We start from the raw sequence: 24,002 nt of genomic DNA, 5'->3' as shown, positions 1-24,002 counted from the left end.
AGTAAGGTATATATTCCCCCGACCTCCGCGGGCGGAATATATAATATCTTCCCGAATCTCACTGGCCTCCCCACAATAATCCTTGGCACAACTCGCTGCCACCAACCGCTTCACGGTAACTATTAGCCGAACACACAGACGTGGGATTCAAGATCGAGATAACAGAACAGCCCAAGATTAATTATATAATTTAATCGCCTAAAGCACACTAGAAACTACAATATATACAATAGGGAATCTACAGAATATACAGTTATGTCAGAGTACAGTTACAGATAAAGCATGGGTTACAAACAGGTATACAATTACATCAGTTACCTTGTGTGTCTGGCCACAGGGGGGCGCTGTAGACCAGGTTTCTAGGATTCTTCCTCACAGGTCTTTCCCAACCAGGCCCCCGAGCAGAAGAACGCTGGAAAATGGCCGAAGTAGGGTTATCAACCTGGGCAGATCCAGGTCCCCTCCTACCTTAGTGACCTCACAGGGAAGCACTGCCACTCCCCCTGCATGGATCAGAATTATCCAGCAAAGGGGATTTTGGCTATAACTTTGCCTGGGAGCGTCGTAGGCAGACGCCAATGCTCTCATTGTGACAGTTATGAATTTAGCTACAGAACGAGGGGACTCATGACCTGTCTGCCAGTTCCCCATTGGCTGATATCACGCCTGGGGCATTTCCCAATGTCCTGTTCCCATAAAAAGGGGGTGCCGGCATCGTCCACATGCGGAGACACCATTTTTATGGTTGCCATATTTATCGGAAATATGGCTTGCGAGATATGAACCATTTTTTACTGGAGTCGTTCTGTCTGGCTATTTCCATAGCCTTGCTAACTAGCTAGCAGCCCCCACTACAGGGTGACGGCAGGGAGTCATCCTGTGTCCATTGTCCCTAAGCCACCTAATTTCCATATCACAGGACATGGCCATGGATTTGTTGCTAAACCAGTTGTGTGAAGGGAAGGGGGTAGTGACACCAGGAGAGGGCTTCCTGACATGACTTGAATGTCATGATTTATCGTCATATCTCCGGATTTACCTCACAGTAGGAAATTAGCATAAAATAGTGTAAATAATTATCTCTACATTGACACATTTTTTTGCTTCAGCAATTCTCCAGGTACTTCAAAATATATAAAATACTGTAAAAAGGAAAAAAAAAAAAAAGAAAAAGAAAAAAAAAAAAACAAACAAACAAGAAAAAGGCATATCGAAATAGCAGAAGAATAGAGAATATAGAGAAATAAATATAACACACACACACATATATATATATATATATATATATATATATATATATATATATATATATATATATATATATATATATATATATATATATATATATATATATATATACATATATATAAAAAATATAAAAGCAAAATGAAAAGCAAAAGAGGGAAAGAAGGAAGCAAAAAGGGGAAAGCAAAAAAAGCAAGGAAGCGAAAAAGAAAGCAAGGAAGCCAAAAGCAAACGCAAGGAAGCCAAATGGGAACGCAAGGAAGCCAAATGGGAACGCAAGGAAGCCAAATGGGAACGCAAGGAAGCCAAATGGGAACGCAAGGAAGCCAAATGGGAACGCAAGGAAGCCAAAAGGGGACGCAAGGAAGCCAAAAGGGGACGCAAGGAAGCCAAAAGGGGACGCAAGGAAGCCAAATGGGAACGCAAGGAAGCCAAAAGGGGACGCAAGGAAGCCAAAAGGGGACGCAAGGAAGCCAAAAGGGGACGCAAGGAAGCCAAAAGGGGACGCAAGGAAGCCAAAAGGGGACGCAAGGAAGCCAAAAGGGAACGCAAGGAAGCCAAAAGGGAACGCAAGGAAGCCAAAAGGGAACGCAAGGAAGCCAAAAGGCAACGCAAGGAAGCCAAAAGGCAACGCAAGGAAGCTAAAAGGGAACGCAAGGAAGCCAAAAGGGAACGCAAGGAAGCCAAAAGGGAACGCAAGGAAGCCAAAAGGGAACGCAAGGAAGCCAAAAGGGAACGCAAGGAAGCCAAAAGGGAACGCAAGGAAGCCAAAAGGGAACGCAAGGAAGCCAAAAGGGAACGCAAGGAAGCCAAAAGGGAAAGCAAGGAAGCCAAAAGGGAAAGCAAGGAAGCCAAAAGGGAAAGCAAGGAAGCCAAAAGGGAAAGCAAGGAAGCCAAAAGGGAAAGCAAGGAAGCAAAACAGTCATGCTACATTTAGCTTTCCACTCGCTGGGTGTCATGGCAGCGTCAGACTCTGTTCACACCACAAAGACTGACAAGCAGCCTGACTCGAGCGTTAGTTGTTTTTAGCTTCACTGCTCTTTAGTCCAGCAGGAGTTAATTCCTGCTGGCTTGGGAATTATTGCTAGGAGCTCAGGCTGCTAATGACCATTCACAGCCACCTTCACTCTTTATAAGGTCCTGGATCCGATTGCTTATTGCTGAATATAACTCAACGTTGTTTCAGCAACACTGGTCCTTATTGTAATGATCCAAAGCTTGGTGATCTGTAGTGTGCTCTCCTGTGTGGTGTGGAAATATTCCCTTGTTAGTTTATTTCCTCAAGGTGTTTTGTTTCCTCCTCAGTTCATATTGTCTCTCCATCGTGGCTGATTGCTGTGTGTATGAGTTTTGGTTCTTTTCCCAGTTTGTGTTATTTGTAGGGTTTGCTGTCCTAAAGTAGCGGAGAGGGGTTTTAAAGATAATGGTTCGAACAGGAGTTAGGGTCATGCTGGCGGCCCAGAACTAGCTACCATCAAGTTTACCTCTGGGATAACGGACATTGGAGGGTCCCTAGTTTGAGGTTCAGCTGAGAGGTCTCTCTTCAGTTACCCTGATTCTGTGACAAAAAAGGGAAAGCAAGGAACAAACGCAAGGAAGCGAAAAGGGAATGAACAGATGCAAAAAAGGAAAGCAAGGAAGCAAATCGGGAAAGCAAGGAAGCAAATAGGGAAAGCACAGAAACAAAAAAATTAAGTAAAGAAGCAATGGGAAAGCAAGGAAGCCAAAAGGGAAAGCAAGGAAGCCAAAAAGGGAAAGCAAGGAAGCCAAAAGGGAAAGCAAGGAAGCCAAAAGGGAAAGGTAAAAAGTTAAAGGGAATATGAGGGAGGAAAATCAGAAGGAAGGAAGTCACCCAAAGCCTCTATTACTATGTTCCTTTTTCGCACGACAGCTGAGAGCCTCAATGGATCACACCTTCAATGCCAGGACTGAATGGAGAGAGATGGTACATGACTGCTCCACTCAATGTCTATGGTCTTATTAGTACAGCGTTCAGACATCTCAGTTCCAAATACATGAACAAAGTGAAAGCAGTGATATATGACCATGTCACCCGAATAAATCCTGACAGGAGGGAGAACGAGGACCTGTGCTAGTCATCATGTGAGGCCCAGCGATGAGAACCCAGTGCCCAGACATTCATCTCGGATCCTAAATTTATTGCTTTGAAATGACTTGCAGTCTAAGAAAAATACGGGTTCATGCGTCAGTCACTGTCTCCTCTCTGACTAGGGGCAGACAACACTTTAATGTACTTAATAGGAATGGGACCTTCAGACATAATCTAACCAATATTGGTTAAGCAAAACCCAAAATATGCGTCCTCAAATTAATAAAAAATTACAAATCCAGGCCAAAATGTACAAACAAAGGCGAGGCCTGAACACTCGGGGCAGGAATGTCAGGGACGTCGATGTAGTTTCATGAGACAAAGAACAAGGAGTCGGGACCAATACATGTTAATTAGTGGAATTATTCTTTGTCTTTTGTCCTAGGAGTAACAATTACCACATAGCACGGCAGGGAGACCGGTATCTGCCCTCTGGGCCAAACAGGCCGAGCATTCCTGAGACACCACAACTTATAAGGATGCAGAGCGGCACCGAGAGAATAAAGGCAATATTGTGCTGTACTGTAAGGTACTGTATGGAGTCCAGACACTCTGAGGTTAGAAGCCAGGCAGATACATCTCCGATATGGGGATGGAAACTGTATAAATACATCAATCATGGCTGGTGGGGGGGTGCAGGGGCAATTCTACCATCTGATGTCCTTAACATCTTGCGGTTATATACACCTAATGACCCGCCGCTCCTCTTCTACAGCTGTCCATGTCTCCTGCCAAGCTCTACTTCCCATTTTGTCAAGATGGACATGTGATCCCTGCAGGCCAATCACATGCTGGTCACCGCTGCAGCCAATTACATGACCCATCTGATTTGGACAGTAAAGAGGTGTTACGTCTCCACCAGTCTGTTCCAGCGACTTCTGCTCTACTTGCCAGGCCACGCTGTGTTCCTGCCGTGGATGGTGCTGGTGATGGGAGAGGGGTCGATGCCAGCGGCGCTGGTGGGCGCAGGCTCCGCTCATCCACTGGGCTGGGTGTACATGGGATCTGCCGTACCACTGGCTGACTGTAGGTGACGTGTGTCTTCCAGCTGAAGTACCATCATTCACCTGCAGCCAATGGGAAGACACCACACCCTTCTTAATGCCCCTCCTGTCTGCTGACCACTGCCAGAGATAGTTCTGAATTCCTGGTTCCTGTTCTGTTTAGTGATTCTGGTGTTCTGACTTCTGCTTGTTTCCTGACTACCCTCCTGCCTGCTGTTCATGTACCTCGCTGCCAGATGCGGATTTGACCTCTGCCTTGTTTTCTGATTACGTCTTTGACTGCCGAATTTGTCCCTGTTCTGCAATTCCTGGTTTGACCCTGCCTGACGACTACTCTCTCGGACTGCAGCTTTCCACAGGTAGTGATCTCCAAGGCCCTGTGTAATTCCAATTCCCTGTATAGGGATTAGAGGGTTTCAGGGTTCTTGGGGTCCTGCTTGGTGAGTGGCTTCCCTCTAGCCTGTCTATTGCAGCCAGTCTGAGTCTGTGGATCCAGGCAGGCGTTACAAGAGGCCAGAGAGAGACCCGAGCATCATTGGAAGAGGAAAGGCAGAGATTTGGTAAAGTGAGCAGTCTTTATTTTTCCAGCCAACACCATGCTGGATGCACGTTTTGAGAAAAAAAAAAATAATTCACAAGTACACAGCTGTTGGCGCTGGAAAATACCTAGTCTCCCATGTGAGACAGCTGAAGATACTTGTGAGCTTTGATCATAAACAACACCTTATAGGGAAATCGGTCAAGTGATTTTGTAGTGCAATTTTCTTTAAATAGGGCTAAAGGAGACCTTTCAGGATCATTAAGTTTTATTTCTCTACCTTATCCTGTTATCATGTTGTAAGCGCTGTAGAATTCAGTGTCTCATGCACACTAAATATTATTAATTTAGACATTCACTGCACCCCCCCACCCTCCTCCCAGGGCATTCACTATCACTAATGAGAGGTGGGTGGGAGTATGGGTGGGGGCAGCAGGGCAAATTCAGTTCAGATTTACTATTACTGATCCCAGCACTGACAGATGGGAGGAGGGAGCAGTTTGTATTTACATACACTTGACTAGTTACTATGTCACACTGAATTCTACAGAGTTTACAACAAGATAACAGGATAAGGTAGAGCAATAAAAAAAAACGTACTGATCCTAAAAGGTTTCCTTAAGCCCTACTTAAAAAAGAGAATTTTGTTACTTACTGTAAATTCTTTTTCTTATAGTTCCGTCATGGGAGACCCAGACCATGGGTGTATAGCTACTGCCCCCGGAGGACACACAAAGTTACTACACTCAAAACGTGTAGCTCCTCCCTCCTAGCATATACACCCCCTGCTAGCCAGTCCTAGCCAGTTTAGTGCAAAAGCTGAAGGAGGACATCCACCCACAAGAAGAGACAGAGTAAAATCCGGAAGAACCGGAACCTCTGTCTACAACAATAACAGCCGGTGAAGACACACGGAACAAGAAACCTGCCAACAGGCAATAGGGAGGGTGCTGGGTCTCCCATGACGGAACTATAAGAAAAAGAATTTACGGTAAGTAACAAAATTCTCTTTTTCTTTATCGTTCCTATGGGAGACCCAGACCATGGGACGTTCAAAAGCAGTCTATGGGTGGGAATAAACAGACAACTGAGAAGCAGGCAAACCTAACTTCACAAATGGGCGACAGACGCCGGACAAATGCGTCTGCCCAAGCCCGCGTCTGCCAAAGCATGAGCATGCCTTGGGTAGTGCTTCGAAAAAGTATGCAGACTAATTCGAGCTGCAGTCTGACAGACCTACTGAGCCGTAACCTGGTGCCTGAAAGCCCAAAAAGGCGCCGACAGGTCTGATCAAATGTGCTCTGATCCCCGGCGGGGAAGGCACTTGAGTACACTTGTAGGTCTCGGAAATGGCCGACCTAAGCCAACGAACCAGGGTCGGCTTAGATGCCGAGAGACCGCTACGCTGACTAGCAGTCAGCACTAGAGAGAGGTGCACCGCCTAATAACGGCGGTGCGAGACACATAGATCCGGAGCGCCCGCACCAGATTCAGGATATGCAACGCTTCCTCAAGCGATGAACAGGAGCCGGACAAAAGGAAGGCAGGAAAATTGCCCCGGATAAGGTGGAAGCAGTAACCGCCTTAGGGAAAAAAGTCCGGAGTCGGATGAAGACCACCTTGTCTTGATGCAAAAGACCAAAAAAGGGGGTGACTCCGAGAGAGTGCAGCCAGAACTCTCTGGCGGGAAATTATAGCCACTAGAAAGACTACTTTCTGTGAAAGATGAAACAAAGAAACCTCCCCAAGAGGCGCAAAGGGAGGTTTCCGGGAACCGGGAGGACCGGATTAAGGTCCCAGGGCTCCATAGGCCGCCGGAAAGGCGGAATGATGTGAGATGCGCCCTTAAAGGAGCGCACCGGAGCCAGCCGGTCGATACGCCGCTGGCACATACTGACAGAGCCGAGACCTGTCCCTTAATGAGGGATAGTCCTAGCTGTAGACCGGACTGTGGAAGGGACAGGAGGGTCGGCAAGGCCAAAAAGGTCAAAGGACACTTTGGAGCTCGAGTCATAGCGGAGATGACTTCAGGAAGGATATCAGAAGTCGCCAAGATCCAGGACTCAAGAGCTACGCCGTCAATCTGAGAATCCAGAATTCTGACGGAAAAAACGGACCCTTTGAGAAAAGGTCTGAACGGTCCGGAAGATGCCATGGCAACCCAACGGACAGAAGGAGCAGGTCAGAGTACCAAGCCTGCCTGGGTCAGTCTGGAGTATGAGAATGACCCGACGGCCCCCTTTACTGATCTTGCGCAGGACTCTGAACAAGAGGTAGAGGGTGAAATACGTAAAGAGACGAAGCTGGGATCAAACATGAACCAGTGTGTCTACCGCAAAACCTGAGGATTGTGGACCACGGTTGGACAGCTGAAATAGTCTGCCTCGCAGTTTTCACCTCTAGGATGTGGGCTGCGGATACGGTGGACTAGGAGTCCCTTGTCCACTGAAGAATGTTGAGCCGCCAAGATTGCCAGGCGGCTGAGTGTCCCGCCCCGGAAGCTGATGTAGGAAAACGCTGTCACGTTGTCCGACTGGACTCGAATGTGCCTAGCCGCCAACAGATGGTGAAGGCTTAGAGAGCTAGAAATACAGCTCTGATTTCCAGCACATTGATCCAGAGGGCTGATTCGGACAGAGTCCAAGCGCCCTGCGCTCCACGGTGGAGATATACTGCTCCCAAGGCGGAAAGGCTTCCATTGACGCCACCGTCTGACCAGCGCCTGTATAAGGTGTCTGATAGAACGACGTCGACCGCCAGCGGAGGGACTACTGATCGACTAAGAGCAGCTTCACAAGTGCCGACAGAGTTTCGAATTGCGTCACTGAGAACCTCTGGTTCGAAGTCAGAGTGGACTTGGACAGAAAGACAAGCCACCCGAATAGGTTAGAGTGGCGAGAGTGAGCGAAGCACTCTACTAAGAGTCAGCACTGGATGAAGCCCCAACAAGAAGGCCGTCCAGGGCAAAAGATCACTGCCAATCCCTAGGGGTGCAGGACCCTAATCACAGCTGCCCCAATGAGAATACTCGAGGGGCCGTGGCTAACCCCAAGGGAAGAGCCACGAATTGGACCACTCCGATTGTCAAAACGTAGTCAACGCTGGTGTGAAACTGCGATTGACTCCTGCAGATAGGCATCTCTGATGCCGATGGCTGCTAGGGAATCTCCTTGGGTTCTTGATTGATCCGGTGAAAAACACACGGAACAAAACCGAGACTCCATGTGAAAACGCCACACCTGACTATGCTTGAAAAGCTAAAGATCCAGGTCGGAAGGCACCGCCCTCTTCGGGGACTAGGAATAGATTTAAGCAAAAATCTCAGAACCGTTCCCAGTCGGGAACCGGTACAATTACTCCATTGGCCTGCAAGAAATGCCACGGCCTGTGAGAAGGCGGCGGCCTTGGAGCCGGGAGGAGTTGACAGAAAAAATCTGTTTGGCGGGTGGACAGAATTCCATCCTGTAGCCATGGGGGATATAATCCCGCCCCCACTGAACGGAGACGTGTTAGAACCCTACGTCGCCAAGTGGAGAGAGCCTGCCACCGACCAAGGAGGTTGTTGGCGTGGCTAGATAGCTCGGAGGAAGCTGACTCAGTGGCAGCATCTCCTGCGGTCTTCTGAAGACGCAGCTTCGAGCCATTTGGTTCTATGAACCTAGGCCGAGCTAGAGGACGATCAGATGGAGGAACGGAAACCACCGAAACCTCAACTGATTCCTGCCCTGGACAGGTTCCCTGGTTTAGGTTTGTGGCAAGGAAGAACACTCCCCGCCAAGAGCTTCCTTAATTTCATCCAGTTGGTACCGAGGAAACTGGTCCTTCCGAAGCCACAGGAGCCTGCGGATAGCGAGGAAAGTAGCCAAGACCACCGCCGTGCGGTGTCCAGCATGGCAGACCTGGCAGAGGATGAAAAGACTGAAGTCTGGAAGTTCAGGCAACCGTTTTGGGCATAGAGTCCCTGTGAGGGAATGCATCTCCTCCAGAGAAGCAGAGAAGGTACAAAAAAACCGCACTGCTGTAAAGCTGAGGAGAACGAAGCTCCTGCCGCCCCCATACCGACTTGGCCAAAAGGACAACCGGGCGGACCGCAAAACCTTAAGTGAGGAGCCATCAGCCACTGACATAACGGTCCGGGCTGAGCCACCTGAGGTAAATGAGCCCACTTCTTGACCACCATTGGTGGACAGGGGAAACACAGTCCTCAGAATCACGCTTCATGGGAAGCGACTGTCAGAGCGGACCCTGGGCTGGTCACAGGGGCCTGAAAACTGGAGTGGTTAAGGAACACACGTTGTGTTCACCTAGATAAGGTAACTCCGGCGGATTGAGGTCCAGTACAAAATTAATGTACCGTGGGATCCTTATAGAGGTGCCGTCAGCCACTGATACAACTATCCGGGCTGAAAGTCTAGACACCGGAGTGGCCACCCTTGGCGAATGAGTACACTCCTTGACCCCTCTGATGGGAGGGGGAGACAGGCAGCAGAACCCCGCTGTGGGGTCTGCAGGACAGGCTGTGGGCTTGGACGCAGCGGGCTGAAAACTGGAGTGGTTAAGGAACACACTCCTCGTCCTGTTAAAGGTATACTGATGCCTTTCTGCCAGCGGGGAATACTCCCCTGATACAGGCGGATGGAGGTCCAGTACAAGTATAATGGACGCAATCCAATCATTCGCATCTGCGTCACCTACGGACGGATCAATGTACATAAAGTAGCGTCCGAGCCCCTGGTAGAGACATCCTCCTCGTCCAGTGAGTCAGCTCGTAATCGGAGCTGCGGGACGGGGAGGACAGGGGACCCTGCGTCTCCCTGTCAGGAGGACGGGGTCTGAGCCCAGAAGGAGAGTCCCTTGTGAGCTTTGCTGAGCGAGCTGAAGCAGAAAACGCCCTGAGAAGGGGGCTGCATGCTCAGCAGATGCCGGGACAGCCGACCCCTTGAAATAGGATTCCCCCAGGGGTCAGCCACCGAAACCGGAGCAGCTGGAGGGACCATTAATGAGCCTCCAAGCTGAGGGGCCACAGAGTTATGAGTTCGGTACAGCCGTACGAGACTACCTGCAGTGGGTAATAAAAACAGCCTGCAGCCTCGCTCTGTGAGACATGCTGCAGAGGTGGGGGCTCTGTCTAGAATGTCTAGAATACCCAAGATAGGGGTTCAGCCTGGGGAGACTCCAGGCAGAGGCACCACCACATAAGAACCATTACAGTGTGTGGTCTGTGCCGGTTCAGGCAATATGAGCTTACATGCAGAGCATGTAGTGTACAGCCTTGGAGCTTTGCTCCTAGTGTGAGACATGCTGCTGAGGAGGAGATTCTATAATAAAGAATTAACTCCTTCAGAATGCCCTGAGAGTGTATAAAAGTGCACAACCAGAGGTTGTGACTTATCAGGCCGCTATTATGAGTGCCCTCCGGATTCCAAGCCTGGACCCCCAGCCAGATATTCACTCCCTCTGCACTGCAGAGCAGCCAGCGCCGACCAGTGTACTAAGAACGCTGAGAAAATGGCGCCAGAGTGAGGGGGGGGGCGGGGGTTAACCCAGGAGCGGGAATCGGAGGGCTAAGGAGATGTACAGGGGAGGGAATCATCTCCTCAAAAAGGAGTGTCCTCCCCTGTGCAGAGCGGCCGGCGGGCGGCGCTGCAGTGTCCCCCTGCATGACTGACATGCAGGGGAACGAAACGAAACTAGGCCGCGGCTGAAGCCGGGGCCTAGAGTTATGCATGCGGCCGACAATCAGGCATCATCGGCGCGGTTCTCAGTAAAAACCGTGGAACCGGCCGGAAACACAGTAAAAAGCAGCATTATCAAAGTAAATCACTGTTCCCCCCAATAAAAGTGCCCCACATTGCAGAAGGACCCTCTGAATAACGTCTCTATACTTAGCTTTGAGACGCAGGGCCCAGTCCCTGGTGGGGTGGGGGTTCAGTGCTCCGTCCAACAGGGTCCTGCAAAAGGGCTGCGGATGGAGGGCGGTCTCCTGCAAGGCAGTGAGAACCGTGTTGGCTCTAACTTCAAGCCAGAGCCCCTAAGGGATGGTGAAGGAGCGCGGCATGAAGGGCTCCTGCCCTGAAGTCAACCTTAACAGCACCGCCGCCAGGGGGGTGAGAAGGGACATGCCGGGGGTCCAGTGGACCCGCTTTTCTTCCAAATCTTTAGAAAAAATGAAAAATCAAAAAAGGATGCATGTGTGTGTGTGATCCTCCTGACACAAAGCAAGAAACTGGCTAGGACTGGCTAGCAGGGGGTGTATATGCTAGGAGGGAGGAGCTACACGTTTTGAGTGTAGTAACTTTGTGTGTCCTCCGGGGGCAGTAGCTATACACCCATGGTCTGGGTCTCCCATAGGAACGATAAAGAAAATAACATTAGTATTGTATTAGAAAAATCATCTGACAGATTCCCTTTAATAGACATGGGGAGGGCGTTCCATAAGAGCAGACACTGTCTTCAAACCTCCCTGCTAACAAGATGGGATTGTCCAAAGTGGGGAACTCCTTTGAAGGGTCTCTACTTTTAGCATATATGATTTTTAACCTGTCCAATACATAAATTGGCATAAATCAAGAATGTAAGTAAAAAGTCTTACTGAAAAATCCCATTTCCTTTTGTGTATGTAAGTTGTGTGAAAATCTTTGTGTCTCCATGGTAACAGACCACAAACAATCCCTGTGTAGTCTGATTCCGCAGTCACACTCCCATCCATCCGTCTTATATTTTTAATAAAGGTAACAAATACAAGTACTTCTTCCCAGAACTCACCAGATTCAGAGACGAGGACTTCAAATTGTGCCCGTTCTATAGAATAGCTGGTCCAGTGATCATGGCCCCTGGATGCCCAGTGCATTAACTCTTGCATGTGCTGTCGGTACAGCCCTTGGACTCCGCTCACACCTTGTACCTCCGCTAGTGACAGCAGCACATTCTGAACCTACAGAAAAAGACAGAACCGAACTTCATGAGCGGAAACGGGCTCCTTTTAGCCTCCACAAAGACAGGAGCCTGCAATTTATGATGTGTAAGGGCAGACAGGGCAGATTAGCAGCAATATATACCATGGATAATAGGACATTAACACTGCATTTGGGTTATGCACTGGTACATGGCCTGGCATATACGTCAGAAGTCACTTTAGACCCATATACAATGCATTGAAAAAGTATTCATGCCCTGATATACCTGTGATACACCCAGGCTAAGTATTTGTGAAGTGTAAAGGATATGATACATGGTTTTCTAAATATTTTAAAACTATGAATCTGCAAATTGTGACGTGAATTTCTACAGCCTACAAGTCTACTTTCATGTCTTTTTCCACATGCCACGTAGAGGACACAGCGAGCATGTGGAAGAAGGTGTTCAGCTCATATAAAAGAGCAAAGTAGAACTTTTTTGGCTACATGTAAAACGCTATATGTGGTGGAAAACTAACACGGCACATCACCCTGAAAACACCATTCCCACAGTAACACATGGTGGTAGCAGCTTCATGCTGTGGGAAGGCTTTTCTTCAGCAGGGGCAGAGAAGCTAATCAAAGGTGACAGGAAGATGGATGGAGCTAAATAAAGGGCAATTCTGGAGGAAAACCTGTTGAAAAAGACTTGAGACAGGGGCGTAGGTTCACCATCCAGCAGGACAACAACTCTGGATGGTTTAGATCAGAGCATATTCATGTGTGTGAACGGCCCACTCACAACCAGATCTAAATCTCATTGAAACGTTGTGGCAAGACTTGAAAATTGTTGTTCACAGACGTCTCCATCCAATCTCACTAAGCAAGAGCTAATTTGTAAGGAGTTATGGGCAAAAATTTAAGTCTCTAGATGTGCAAAGTTGGTGGAGAGATCCCCAAAAGACTTGCAGCAAAAAGTGGTCCTAGAAAGTATTAACTCAGGGGGGCTGAATACAATTGCACATCATAATTTTCAATTTTTTAAATATAAAAAAATAAAAACCCATGCATCACATCCTTTACACTTCACAAATACTTGCTACTTTGTATTGCTATATCACATAAAATCCCAATAAAATATATTTAGTTTGTGAGGGTCATGTGACAAAAATGTGGAAAGGTTCATGGGGGTATGAATATTTTTTCAAAGCACTGTATACTTCTTAGTTTTTTAGAATAGCATTGTCCAGGAAATCAGCAGCCTAAGGGGTACTTTGCACGTTGCGACATCGCTACTGCGATCTCGTCGGGGTCAAATCGAAAGTGACGCACATCCGGCGCCGGTAACGACGTCGCAACGTGTAAAGCCTAGAAGCACTGATAAACGATCGCAAAAGCGTCGAAAATCGTTAATCTGTGTAGTGTTGGTCATTTCCATAATTTCGCTGCAGCAACACATACGATGCTGTTCCTCGATCCTGCGGCAGCACACATCGCTGTGTATGAAGCCGCAGGAGCGAGGAACATCTCCTACCTGCGTCCCGGCTGCAATGAGGAAGGAAGGAGGTGGGTGGGATATTTACATCCCGCTCATTTCCGCCCCTCCGCTTCTATTGGCCGCCTGCCGTGTGAAGTCGCTGTGACGCCGCACGACCCGCCCCCTTAGGAAGGAGGCGGGTCGCCGGCCAGAGCGACGTCGCAGGGCAGGTAAGTGCGTGTGAAGCTGCGGTAGCGATAATGTTCACTACGCCAGCAATCACAAGATATCGCATGTGCGACGGGGGCGGGTACTATCTTGCTCGACATCGCTTGTACGAGCTAGCGATGTTGCAGCGTGCAAAGTACCCCTTAGGTAATCCAGCTGTTGTGAAGCAGGATGGCAGATGGTGGGAGTTACAAGTTCCCAAAAGCTGGTGTGCCAAAGGTTGCTGATCTCTGCTACTCCATGCAGAAGAATGCCAGAAAAAAAAAAGCACATTGCGCATTATGACTGACTGTGTGCCCCTTACACCAGTGGCATCTCTCAGAAATCCTCCTGACATTTAGTTTAAAGCTACTATAGATGTACAAGGTGGTAAAATGATTGAAAGGGTTGTCCATATTTCTGACCTATATGTTGGATAGGTCATCTATACCGGATCGGCGGTGGAGCTGGGTGTCGCACCCCAACCTATCAGCTTTTGCTAGTGCTGGCAGTGTTCAGATGTGAACAGTTGCAGAGAGAAACAGCACAGTGAACTGTATCGCTGCCGCAGTGGGGTACTGCAGATCCGAATCCTATTTTTTATTTATTTTTTTTTAATATGGTGTGGATGTGCAATACACTGACACAGTTTCTATACTGTTGACGGAGATGCCATTGTCACGCTTGCCGGGTAAGAAAAGCGTGGCGCAGGAGGGTTCAGACCTACGTGCATCTGACGCGCAACAAAACACAACTAAAGGGAACACCGGGGGACATGATAACAGAGGGAGGCCCTAGAACTAGTGAGGGGACGGTGGGACACCTCCTATCCTCATCTGCAGCTGTCCCTGCTCTCCTAGCCAGTCCCTATAAGTCTCAACTGTCGCCAAATAGGAACCTGAGAAGACCCTACAGGTGCCCTGACTAGTGGAGGGCAGGTGAGGTTCACTAGACCACACCGCTGCACTAACCAGACATAAAAGTAAGGTAAGACAAACAGGGGGGGAAAAACAACAAAAAAAATAAAGCCCGAGAGCAGGAAACTTCCTTAGCAGAACCTTCCTCCAAGGCGGCCAGAGACCAAATGATTTTGTATCTTCAGCAGGGATTGCTCGGTAACACCACTATTTAAACCTGAAGGACGTCACTACAAAGTAAGTGCAGCTGAAACACTCAGCTAGGAACAGCTTGGAAAAGCTGCAAGAGAAAAAAACTGATATTTAACCATTTCAGTACTAAGAGGAACGAAACCCATTTACATGTAAAGAGTTCCAGATGAGAGGCTCCAGTCCAAAAGCTGTTACTGGTCGAACGTGAAAGCCGTACAGCTCTGATTGCATCCGTCTGCATCGGGAACAGCTGATCGTTGATGAACGCCCCAACCTATCTGGGATTGATGAACTATCCAAAAGCAATACAAGTCCTGGATAACTCCTTTAAAAGCAGATAGTGTAGAAATAATAGATGATAAAAAAAAAAAAATAGTATAAAAAATGTAATGATTAAGACCCGAGAACACAAGGTTACTGAAGGGTGTTTGGGGACTCGGAGTGAAGGCTCTGTTCTCGTACGCCGCGAAGTCTGATTCTTCTGGAGAACACTATATTGCTGACGCTGCGTCTGCTTTTCAGTGGTCCGACAAGTAAAGATTGATACAGGGCTGGTGATTGATGCAGTGGATACGCATTACATATCTGACCATATATCTGTGTATCAGAACTTTATGGTCCCTGAACAAAAACAGCAGAAAGAGCAAAAATGTATAATAAGGGTTCACAAATTAAAAAAAACAATGTTCTCTGGCCATAAATACATAAAGTAAGTGATGAAATAAGGCGCCGTCAGCTGATGTGTCATCTGTCTGGACTGGAGTTGTCTGGCTGAGATAACCCATTTATATATACCTTATTAGGGAATCCTAAATTAATACATGGGGGGGGGGGGGTACTCGGCTCTTGGACTTGTTGGAAAGGTCTTTGCTCTTCTAATACACAGGCAACCTACTGATTATAATGGACACTGTTGCAATGTCCACTTTCTCATTTGGTGGCGCTAAATGGGAATCAAAGCCTTTGCTGCAGGTATCCCTACAGGCCAAGTCTGATCGCTGGTGGTGCCATCTTATCGTCAAGGAACTAGAGATGAGCGAATGGATTCATAGGACCTGATCCAGCAGACACGTCAGTGACCTGCTGCCTCCTACCTGACTCCATCCCTGGCTTCTGTTTTTACCAGCAGGCCTGGTGCAACATCATCTTTGTGGTATGAAACACACACATGTGAAGTCTAGCCAGGCCCGCTAATAAAGTGGAGAGAAGGTAGGTGACGGCTCGTAGGACTGCCTTCCAACAGCTAAAGAGAAGAACAACATGGCCACTGGTCCTGCAAATTGATTCATACTGTCATGAGGGACTATGATGATAGCATGAAGCTGGGGATCCTAATCTGACCCTCAGTCTACAGAGCCCTATGCTATCCCCATTCTCTGTGATACCCCTAATGGTGGGGATGTCAGAGTCTCCTTCTGAGCCCTGCTCCTGACCAGGCCTGATCCTAAACTCCCCCATCCCCAGGACAGGAGTGTGATTTAACCCATACCAAAACAAAAACTCTGTCACAGAGCACACGCACACAGAAGCATAAGACAATAAGACATTAGGAGGAAAACAAGAGCAGGGTGAAAGCAATACAAGAAAGGGTAAACGCCACAACACCACCAAGCACAGGCTACTCTTTCTCCACGAAGTCTGGGACACCACATCATACTAACAGCATAAACTATAGTTGGCGTAGGTAGAAGATTTCCTCCAGCCTAAAAATGAGGGGCAGAAGTGATTGGTGTCCTTACAACATGTGATCACAGAAGCCTAACAAGCAGGCTAGCAGAGGTTAATTCTTGATAGCCTGTCTATGAATGAGTAGACAGCAGGTCGTTGCCTGGGTTTGCCTTAGTTGATCAGAAACATCAGAAACATCAGAAAAACCAAATCGGCCGAAGTGTCAGACTTTGCAAAATGAACAGAGCCTGACAACTCCATGACAGTCGCCATGAGTTTTGTGCAAAACTCTGTGCGACACGTACCCTCCCTACAATGAACCATAAGTAGATGAGAAAATGTGGAAAGAAAAGCGCAATAGGGTCTTACCCCAAAAAGGGAGGAAGATATGTAATAAAAACACACTCACCTATAATGGTTGTGCCAGTCACAACCACTATACAGGCATATATAAGATCCAGGTCCAGGCAGCAGTCCCAAAGTTGGCTGATAACAGAGAGTGATAGAAGAAGGGTCTTAATTCCGCGCCAAGGACTCAATGGATCCAGGAAGAGATTAATGCTTCTTTAATAACATGCACAAGTCTACGCGTTTCTGGAGACAGCTCCCTTCATCAGGACATTGGCAAGAGAAATTGATGTTCTCTTGCCAATGTCCTGATGAAGGGAGCTGTGTCTCCAGAAACGCGTAGACTTGTGCATGTTATTAAAGAAGCATTAATCTCTTCCTGGATCCATTGAGTACAATGAACCATAAGGCAGAGAACCCCTTTAGGCATTGTGGACCCATAGCTACTCCTCCCACACACTTGAATACCTAGCTTGATGACCATCCATGTATTCTCTAGGGGAGTACAGCTAAGTAGAAACTGGATTTGTGCACTTAGCCGAGTGGTTACTTACAATACCATCAGATGGAGAATAGAAGGATTTTTGTGTACTCACCATAAAATCTCTTTCTCCGAGTCTTCATTGGGGGCCTGTGTCCCCCAATGAAACGAGAGAGAAAAGAAGGGAATTTTGTTTACTTACCGTAAATTCCTTTTCTTCTAGCTCCTATTGGGAGACCCAGACAATTGGGTGTATAGCTTCTGCCTCCGGAGGCCACACAAAGTATTACACTTTAAAAAGTGTAACCCCTCCCCTCTGCCTATACACCCTCCCGTGCATCACTGGCTCCTCAGTTTTGGTGCAAAAGCAGGAAGGAGGAAACTTATAAATTGGTCTAAGGTAAATTCAATCCGAAGGATGTTCGGAGAACTGAAAACCATGAACCAAAAGAACAATTCAACATGAACAACATGTGTGCACAAAAGAACAACCAGCCCGAAGGGAACAGGGGCGGGTGCTGGGTCTCCCAATAGGAGCTAGAAGAAAAGGAATTTACGGTAAGTAAACAAAATTCCCTTCTTCTTTGTCGCTCCATTGGGAGACCCAGACAATTGGGACGTCCAAAAGCAGTCCCTGGGTGGGTAAAAGAATACCCCGATAAAAAGAGCCGACAACGGCCCTCCTCTTACAGGTGGGCAACCGCCGCCTGAAGGACTCGCCTACCTAGACTGGCATCCGCCGAAGCATAGGTATGCACCTGATAGTGTTTCGTGAAAGTGTGCAGACTAGACCAGGTAGCTGCCTGACACACCTGCTGAGCCGTCGCCCGGTGCCGCAATGCCCAGGACACACCCACGGCTCTGGTAGAATGGGCTTTCAGCCCTGAAGGAATCGGAAGCCCAGAAGAACAGTAGGCTTCAAAAATCGGTTCCTTGATCCACCGAGCCAAGGTTGACTTGGAAGCCTGCGACCCCTTACGCTGGCCAGCGACAAGGACAAAGAGCGCATCAGAACGGCGCAGTGGCACCGTGCGAGACACGTAGATCCGGAGTGCTCTCACTAGATCTAACAAATGCAAATCCTTTTCACATTGGTGAATTGGATGAGGGCAAAATGAAGGTAAGGAGATATCCTGATTGAGATGAAAAGGGGACACCACCTTAGGGAGAAAGTCCGGGACCGGACGCAGAACCACCTTATTCTGGTGAAATACCAGGAAGGGGGCTTTGCATGACAGCGCTGCAAGCTCTGACACTCTTCGGAGTGATGTAACTGCCACTAGAAATGCCACCTTCTGCGAAAGACGTGATAGAGAGACATCCCGCAGCGGCTCAAAAGGTGGTTTCTGAAGAGCCCGTAGAACCCTGTTGAGATCCCAGGGTTCCAGCGGCCGCTTGTAAGGTGGGACTATGTGGCAAACTCCCTGCAGGAACGTGCGGACCTGCGGAAGCCTGGCTAGACGCTTTTGAAAAAACACGGAAAGCGCCGATACTTGTCCCTTGAGAGAGCCGAGAGACAAACCCTTGTCCATTCCGGATTAAAGGAAGGAAAGAAACGTGGGTAAGGCAAACGGCCAGGGGGTAAACCCCTTATCAGAGCACCAGGCTAAGAAGATCCTCCAAGCCCTGTGATAGATCTTGGCTGACGTTGGTTTCCTGGCCTGTCTCATAATGGCAATGACCTCTTGAGATAACCCTGAGGACGCTAGGAGCCAGGACTCAATGGCCACACAGTCAGGTTGAGGGCCGCAGAATTCAGATGGAAAAATGGCCCTTGAGACAGCAAGTCTGGTCGGTCTGGGAGCGCCCACGGTTGACCCACCGTGAGGTGCCACAGGTCCGGGTACCACGACCTCCTCGGCCAGTCTGGAGCGACGAGGATGGCGCGGCGGCAGTCGGACCTGATCTTGCGCAACACTCTGGGCAGCATTGCCAGAGGAGGGAATACATAAGGCAGTCGAAACTGCGACCAATCCTGAACTAAGGCGTCCGCCGCCAGAGCTCTGTGATCCTGAGACCGTGCCATGAATGCCGGGACTTTGTTGTTGTGCCGAGACGCCATGAGATCGACGTCCGGCGTTCCCCAGCGGCAACAGATCTCTTGAAACACGTCCGGGTGAAGAGACCATTCCCCTGCGTCCATGCCCTGGCGACTGAGAAAGTCTGCTTCCCAGTTTTCTACGCCTGGAATGTGAACCGCGGAGATGGTGGAGGCTGTGGCCTCCGCCCACAGCAGAATCCGCCGAACTTCTTGAAGGCTTGACGACTGCGAGTGCCGCCCTGGTGGTTGATGTACGCGACCGCCGTGGCGTTGTCCGACTGTATGCGGATCTGCCTGCCCTCCAGCCACCGATAGAACGCCTTTAGGGCTAGATACACTGCCCTTATCTCCAGAACATTGATCTGAAGGGAGGACTCTGGCTGAGTCCAGGTTCCCTGAGCCTTGTGGTGGAGAAAAACCGCTCCCCACCCTGACAGACTCGCGTCCGTCGTGACCACAGCCCAGGATGGGGGCAGGAAAGATTTTCCCTTCGACAGAGAAGTGGGAAGAAGCCACCACTGAAGCGAGGTCTTGGCTGCCAGAGAAAGAGAGACGTTCCTGTCTAAGGACGTCGACCTCTTGTCCCATTTGCGGAGAATGTCCCATTGGAGTGGACGCAGATGAAACTGCGCAAAGGGAACTGCCTCCATTGCTGCCACCATCATCCCCAGGAAGTGCATGAGGCGCCTCAAGGGGTGTGACTGGGCCCGAAGGAGAGATTGCACCCCTGTTTGCAGCGAACGCTGTTTGTCCAGCGGTAGCTTGACTATCGCTGAGAGAGTATGAAACTCCATCCCGAGGTATGTCAGTGATTGGGTCGGAGTCAATTTTGACTTTGGGAAATTGATGATCCACCCGAACCTCTGGAGAGTCTCCAGAGCAACGGTCAGACTGTGTTGACATGCCACCCGGGAGGATGCCTTGACTAGAAGATCGTCTAAGTACGGGATCACCGAGTGGCCCTGAGAGTGTAGGACTGCCACAACGGATGCCATGACCTTGGTGAAGACCCGTGGGGCTGTCGCCAGGCCGAAAGGCAGTGCCACAAACTGAAGGTGTTCGTCCCCAATGGCGAAACACAGGAAGCGTTGATGCTCTGGAGCGATTGGCACATGGAGATAGGCATCCCTGATGTCGATTGATGCTAGGAAGTCTCCTTGGGACATCGAAGCGATGACAGAGCGGAGGGATTCCATGCGAAACCGTCTGGTTCTCACATGTCTGTTGAGCAATTTGAGGTCCAAAACGGGACGGAATGAACCGTCCTTTTTTGGCACCACGAACAGGTTGGAGTAAAAACCGCGACCACGTTCCTGAAGGGGAACGGGGATCACAACTCCTTCTGTCTTCAGAGTGTCCACCGCCTGAAAAAGTGCAACGGTTCGCTCGGGGGGCGGAGATGTTCTGAAAAAACGAGTCGGAGGACGAGAGCTGAACTCTATCCTGTAACCGTGAGACAGAATGTCCCTCACCCATCGGTCTTGGACATGTGGCCACCAGGCGTCGCAAAAGCGGGAGAGCCTGCCACCGACCGAGGATGCGGTTTGGGGAGGCCGAAAGTCATGAGGAGGCCGCCTTGGAGACGGTGCCTCCGGCGGTCTTTGGAGGACGTGACTTAGACCGCCATGCAGAAGAGTTTCTCTGGCTCTTCTGTGGCCTGTTGGACGAGGAGGATTGGGATCTGGCTGAGGGCCGAAAGGACCGAAACCTCGCTTGAATTTTTCGTTGCTGAGGTCTCTTTGGTTTGGGCTGGGGTAAGGACGAGTCCTTTCCCTTGGATTGCTTAATAATTTCATCCAATTGCTCGCCAAACAATCGGTCGCCAGAAAAAGGCAAACCGGTCAAGAACTTCTTGGAAGCAGAGTCTGCCTTCCATTCGCGTAGCCACATGGCCCTGCAGACTGCCACCGAATTGGCGGATGCTACCGCTGTACGGCTAGCCGAGTCCAGGACAGCATTCATGGCGTAGGATGAAAATACCGACGCCTGAGAAGTCAAAGACGCTACTTGCGGAGCAGAGGTACGGGTGACCGCATTAATCTCATACAGACAAGCTGAGATAGCCTGGAGTGCCCACACTGCTGCAAAGGCTGGGGCAAAGGACACACCTATGGCTTCAAAGATGGATTTCATTAGGAGCTCTATCTGCCTGTCCGTGGCATCCTTGAGCGATGAACCGTCAGCCACTGCTACTACGGATCTAGCCGCCAGTCTAGAGACTGGAGGATCCACCTTGGGACATTGAGCCCAACCCTTAACTACGTCAGGGGGGAAGGGATAACGTGTGTCATTAAGGCGTTTAGTAAAGCGCTTGTCCGGGAAAGCCCTGTGCTTCTGGACAGCATCTCTGAAGTTAGAGTGATCGAAGAAAGCACTCCGAGTACGTTTGGGAAACCTAAACTGGTGCTTCTCCTGCTGTGAGGCCGACTCCTCTATAGGTGGAGTTGGGGGAGAAAGATCTAGCACCTGGTTGATGGACGCTATAAGGTCATTTACTATGGCGTCCCCTTCAGGTGTATCAAGATTGAGAGCAACGTCAGGGTCAGAGTCCTGGGCTGCGACCTCCGCCTCATCCTCTAGAGAGTCCTCAAGCGGAGACCCCGAACAGCGTGATGAAGTCGGGGAAGATTCTAAGCGAGCCCGCTTAGCCGGTCTGGGACTGCGGTCCGTGCCGGAGTCCTCCACGTAATAACTAGAGGCCACCCTTCGTCGCAGACCGAGATGGGCCTGGGGGCGATCCCGCAGTGCCCGGGGCCTGTGTAAGGGCCGGTCTGGACTGCAAGACTTCTAGTATCTTAGCAGACCATCTGTCCATAGACTGCGCCATGGATGGTGAAAGTGACTCAGAGAGTTTCTCAGCTAAAACTGCAAACTCTGTCCCTGCCACCTGTACAGGGGTAGCCGGCGGTTCTACCTGGGCCGAGGGTCCCACCAGTGCCCCAGGCTCCGGCTGAGCGAGTGCCACAGGGCCCGAGCATTGCTCACAGTGAGGGTAGGTGGAACCTGCAGGTAGCATAGCCGCACAAGAGGTACAGGTTGCAAAATAACCCTGTGTCTTGGCACCCTTGCTCCTTGTGAACGACATGCTGTTGTCTCCCAGGAGAATGATCACTGAGGGATATATAGCCACAAGCTAACAGTACAGCCGAACCGAGAAAATGTATACAAATATAATATATATATATATATATATATATATATATATATATATATATATATATATACAGTTCGGCACTCTAGGGCAGTCATGGCGAACCTTTTACAGGCCGAGTGCCCAAACTGTAGCCCTAAACCCAATTTTTTTTCTGAAGTGCCAACCAATCCTATTATATAAAGAATTGATTGTAATCTTACCTTTGCCGTCTTCTCCTCAGCAGGGGGTATCACGCTCATGCTTACCACACATGGAAGCTGAGCCCCTGCCCTTTCCAGACACAGCAGTTGGATTGATCTTTCTGGAAAAAAATTGCAGCATATTAGACAGAGATTTTAGCTGGAATGGATTCAGAGGTCACCCTTTAATCCACATCTACATTTCAAAGTCTGAACATCTCAAAATCCCATAAAGACGTACGAGTTGCTCCCCTCCCCTTTCATTGTGTAGTTCTGTCCCCCTTCCTGGCCACTTACTGGTAAACATGTCTCCCATCCTGATATAGATTTCCTACATTCTGGTATATTTGTCCCCATCATGGCCCCATCCTGGTAAATGTCCTCCATCCTGGTAAATGTTACCCATTCTTGCATGTTCCCCCATGCTTGTAAATGTACCCCATCCTGACATCTTGCCCATCCTTGTAAATGTTCCCCCATCCCGGCATGTACCCCATTCCTGGTAAATGTTCCCAATCCTGGTTAATTTACCCCATCCAGGTAAATGTACCCCTTCCTGATACATGTACCCTATCGTGGCATGTTTCCTCCATCCTGGCAGGCATGTTTCCTCCATCCTGACATGCATGTTTCCTCCATCCTGGCAGGCATGTTTCCTCCATCCTGGCAGGCATGTTTCCTCCATCCTGGCAGGCATGTTTCCTCCATCCTGGCGTGCATGTTTCCTCCATCCTGGCGTGCATGTTACCTCCATCCTGGCGTGCATGTTACCTCCATCCTGGCGTGCATGTTTCCTCCATCCTGGCGTGCATGTTTCCTCCATCCTGGCGTGCATGTTTCCTCCATCCTGGCGTGCATGTTTCCTCCATCCTGACATGCATGTTTCCTCCATCCTGATATGCATGTTTCCTCCATCCTGGCGTGCATGTTTCCTCCATCCTGACATGCATGTTTCCTCCATCCTGATATGCATGTTTCCCCCATCCTGGCATGCATGTTTCCCCCATCCTGGCATGCATGTTTCCTCCATCCTGGCATGCATGTTTCCTCCATCCTGGCAGGCATGTTTCCTCCATCCTGGCGTGCATGTTTCCTCCATCCTGACGTGCATGTTTCCTCCATCCTGACATGCATGTTTCCTCCATCCTGACATGCATGTTTCCTCCATCCTGACATGCATGTTTCCTCCATCCTGACATGCATGTTTCCTCCATCCTGGCATGCATGTTTCCTCCATCCTGGCGTGCATGTTTCCTCCATCCTGGCGTGCATGTTTCCTCCATCCTGGCATGCATGTTTCCCCCATCCTGGCAGGCATGTTTCCCCCATCCTGGCAGGCATGTTTCCCCCATCCTGGCAGGCATGTTTCCTCCATCCTGACGTGCATGTTTCCTCCATCCTGACGTGCATGTTTCCTCCATCCTGGCAGGCATGTTTCCTCCATCCTGACATGTATTCTTTCCTCCATCCTGGCATGCATGTTTCCTCCATCCTGGCATGCATGTTTCCCCCATCCTGGCAGGCATGTTTCCCCCATCCTGGCAG

General features: G+C 49.4%; 1 protein-coding gene across 1 annotated transcript in view; it reads right to left on the bottom strand.

The window, feature by feature from the left end:
- DNAAF5 (dynein axonemal assembly factor 5) overlaps positions 1-24,002 on the bottom strand; it is a 134,169-nt gene that overhangs the window by 31,127 nt on the left and 79,040 nt on the right. Inside the window, exon 7 of the mRNA XM_075319758.1 lies at positions 11,663-11,831. Coding sequence (XP_075175873.1) covers positions 11,663-11,831 — 169 coding nt within the window. The remainder of the gene's footprint in view (positions 1-11,662; positions 11,832-24,002) is intronic.

Source organism: Anomaloglossus baeobatrachus, chromosome 7 (assembly GCF_048569485.1).
Source record: "Anomaloglossus baeobatrachus isolate aAnoBae1 chromosome 7, aAnoBae1.hap1, whole genome shotgun sequence".
In the NCBI taxonomy this organism is placed as follows: Eukaryota; Metazoa; Chordata; class Amphibia; order Anura; family Aromobatidae; genus Anomaloglossus; species Anomaloglossus baeobatrachus.
This window is presented reverse-complemented; position numbering and strand designations above follow the sequence as displayed.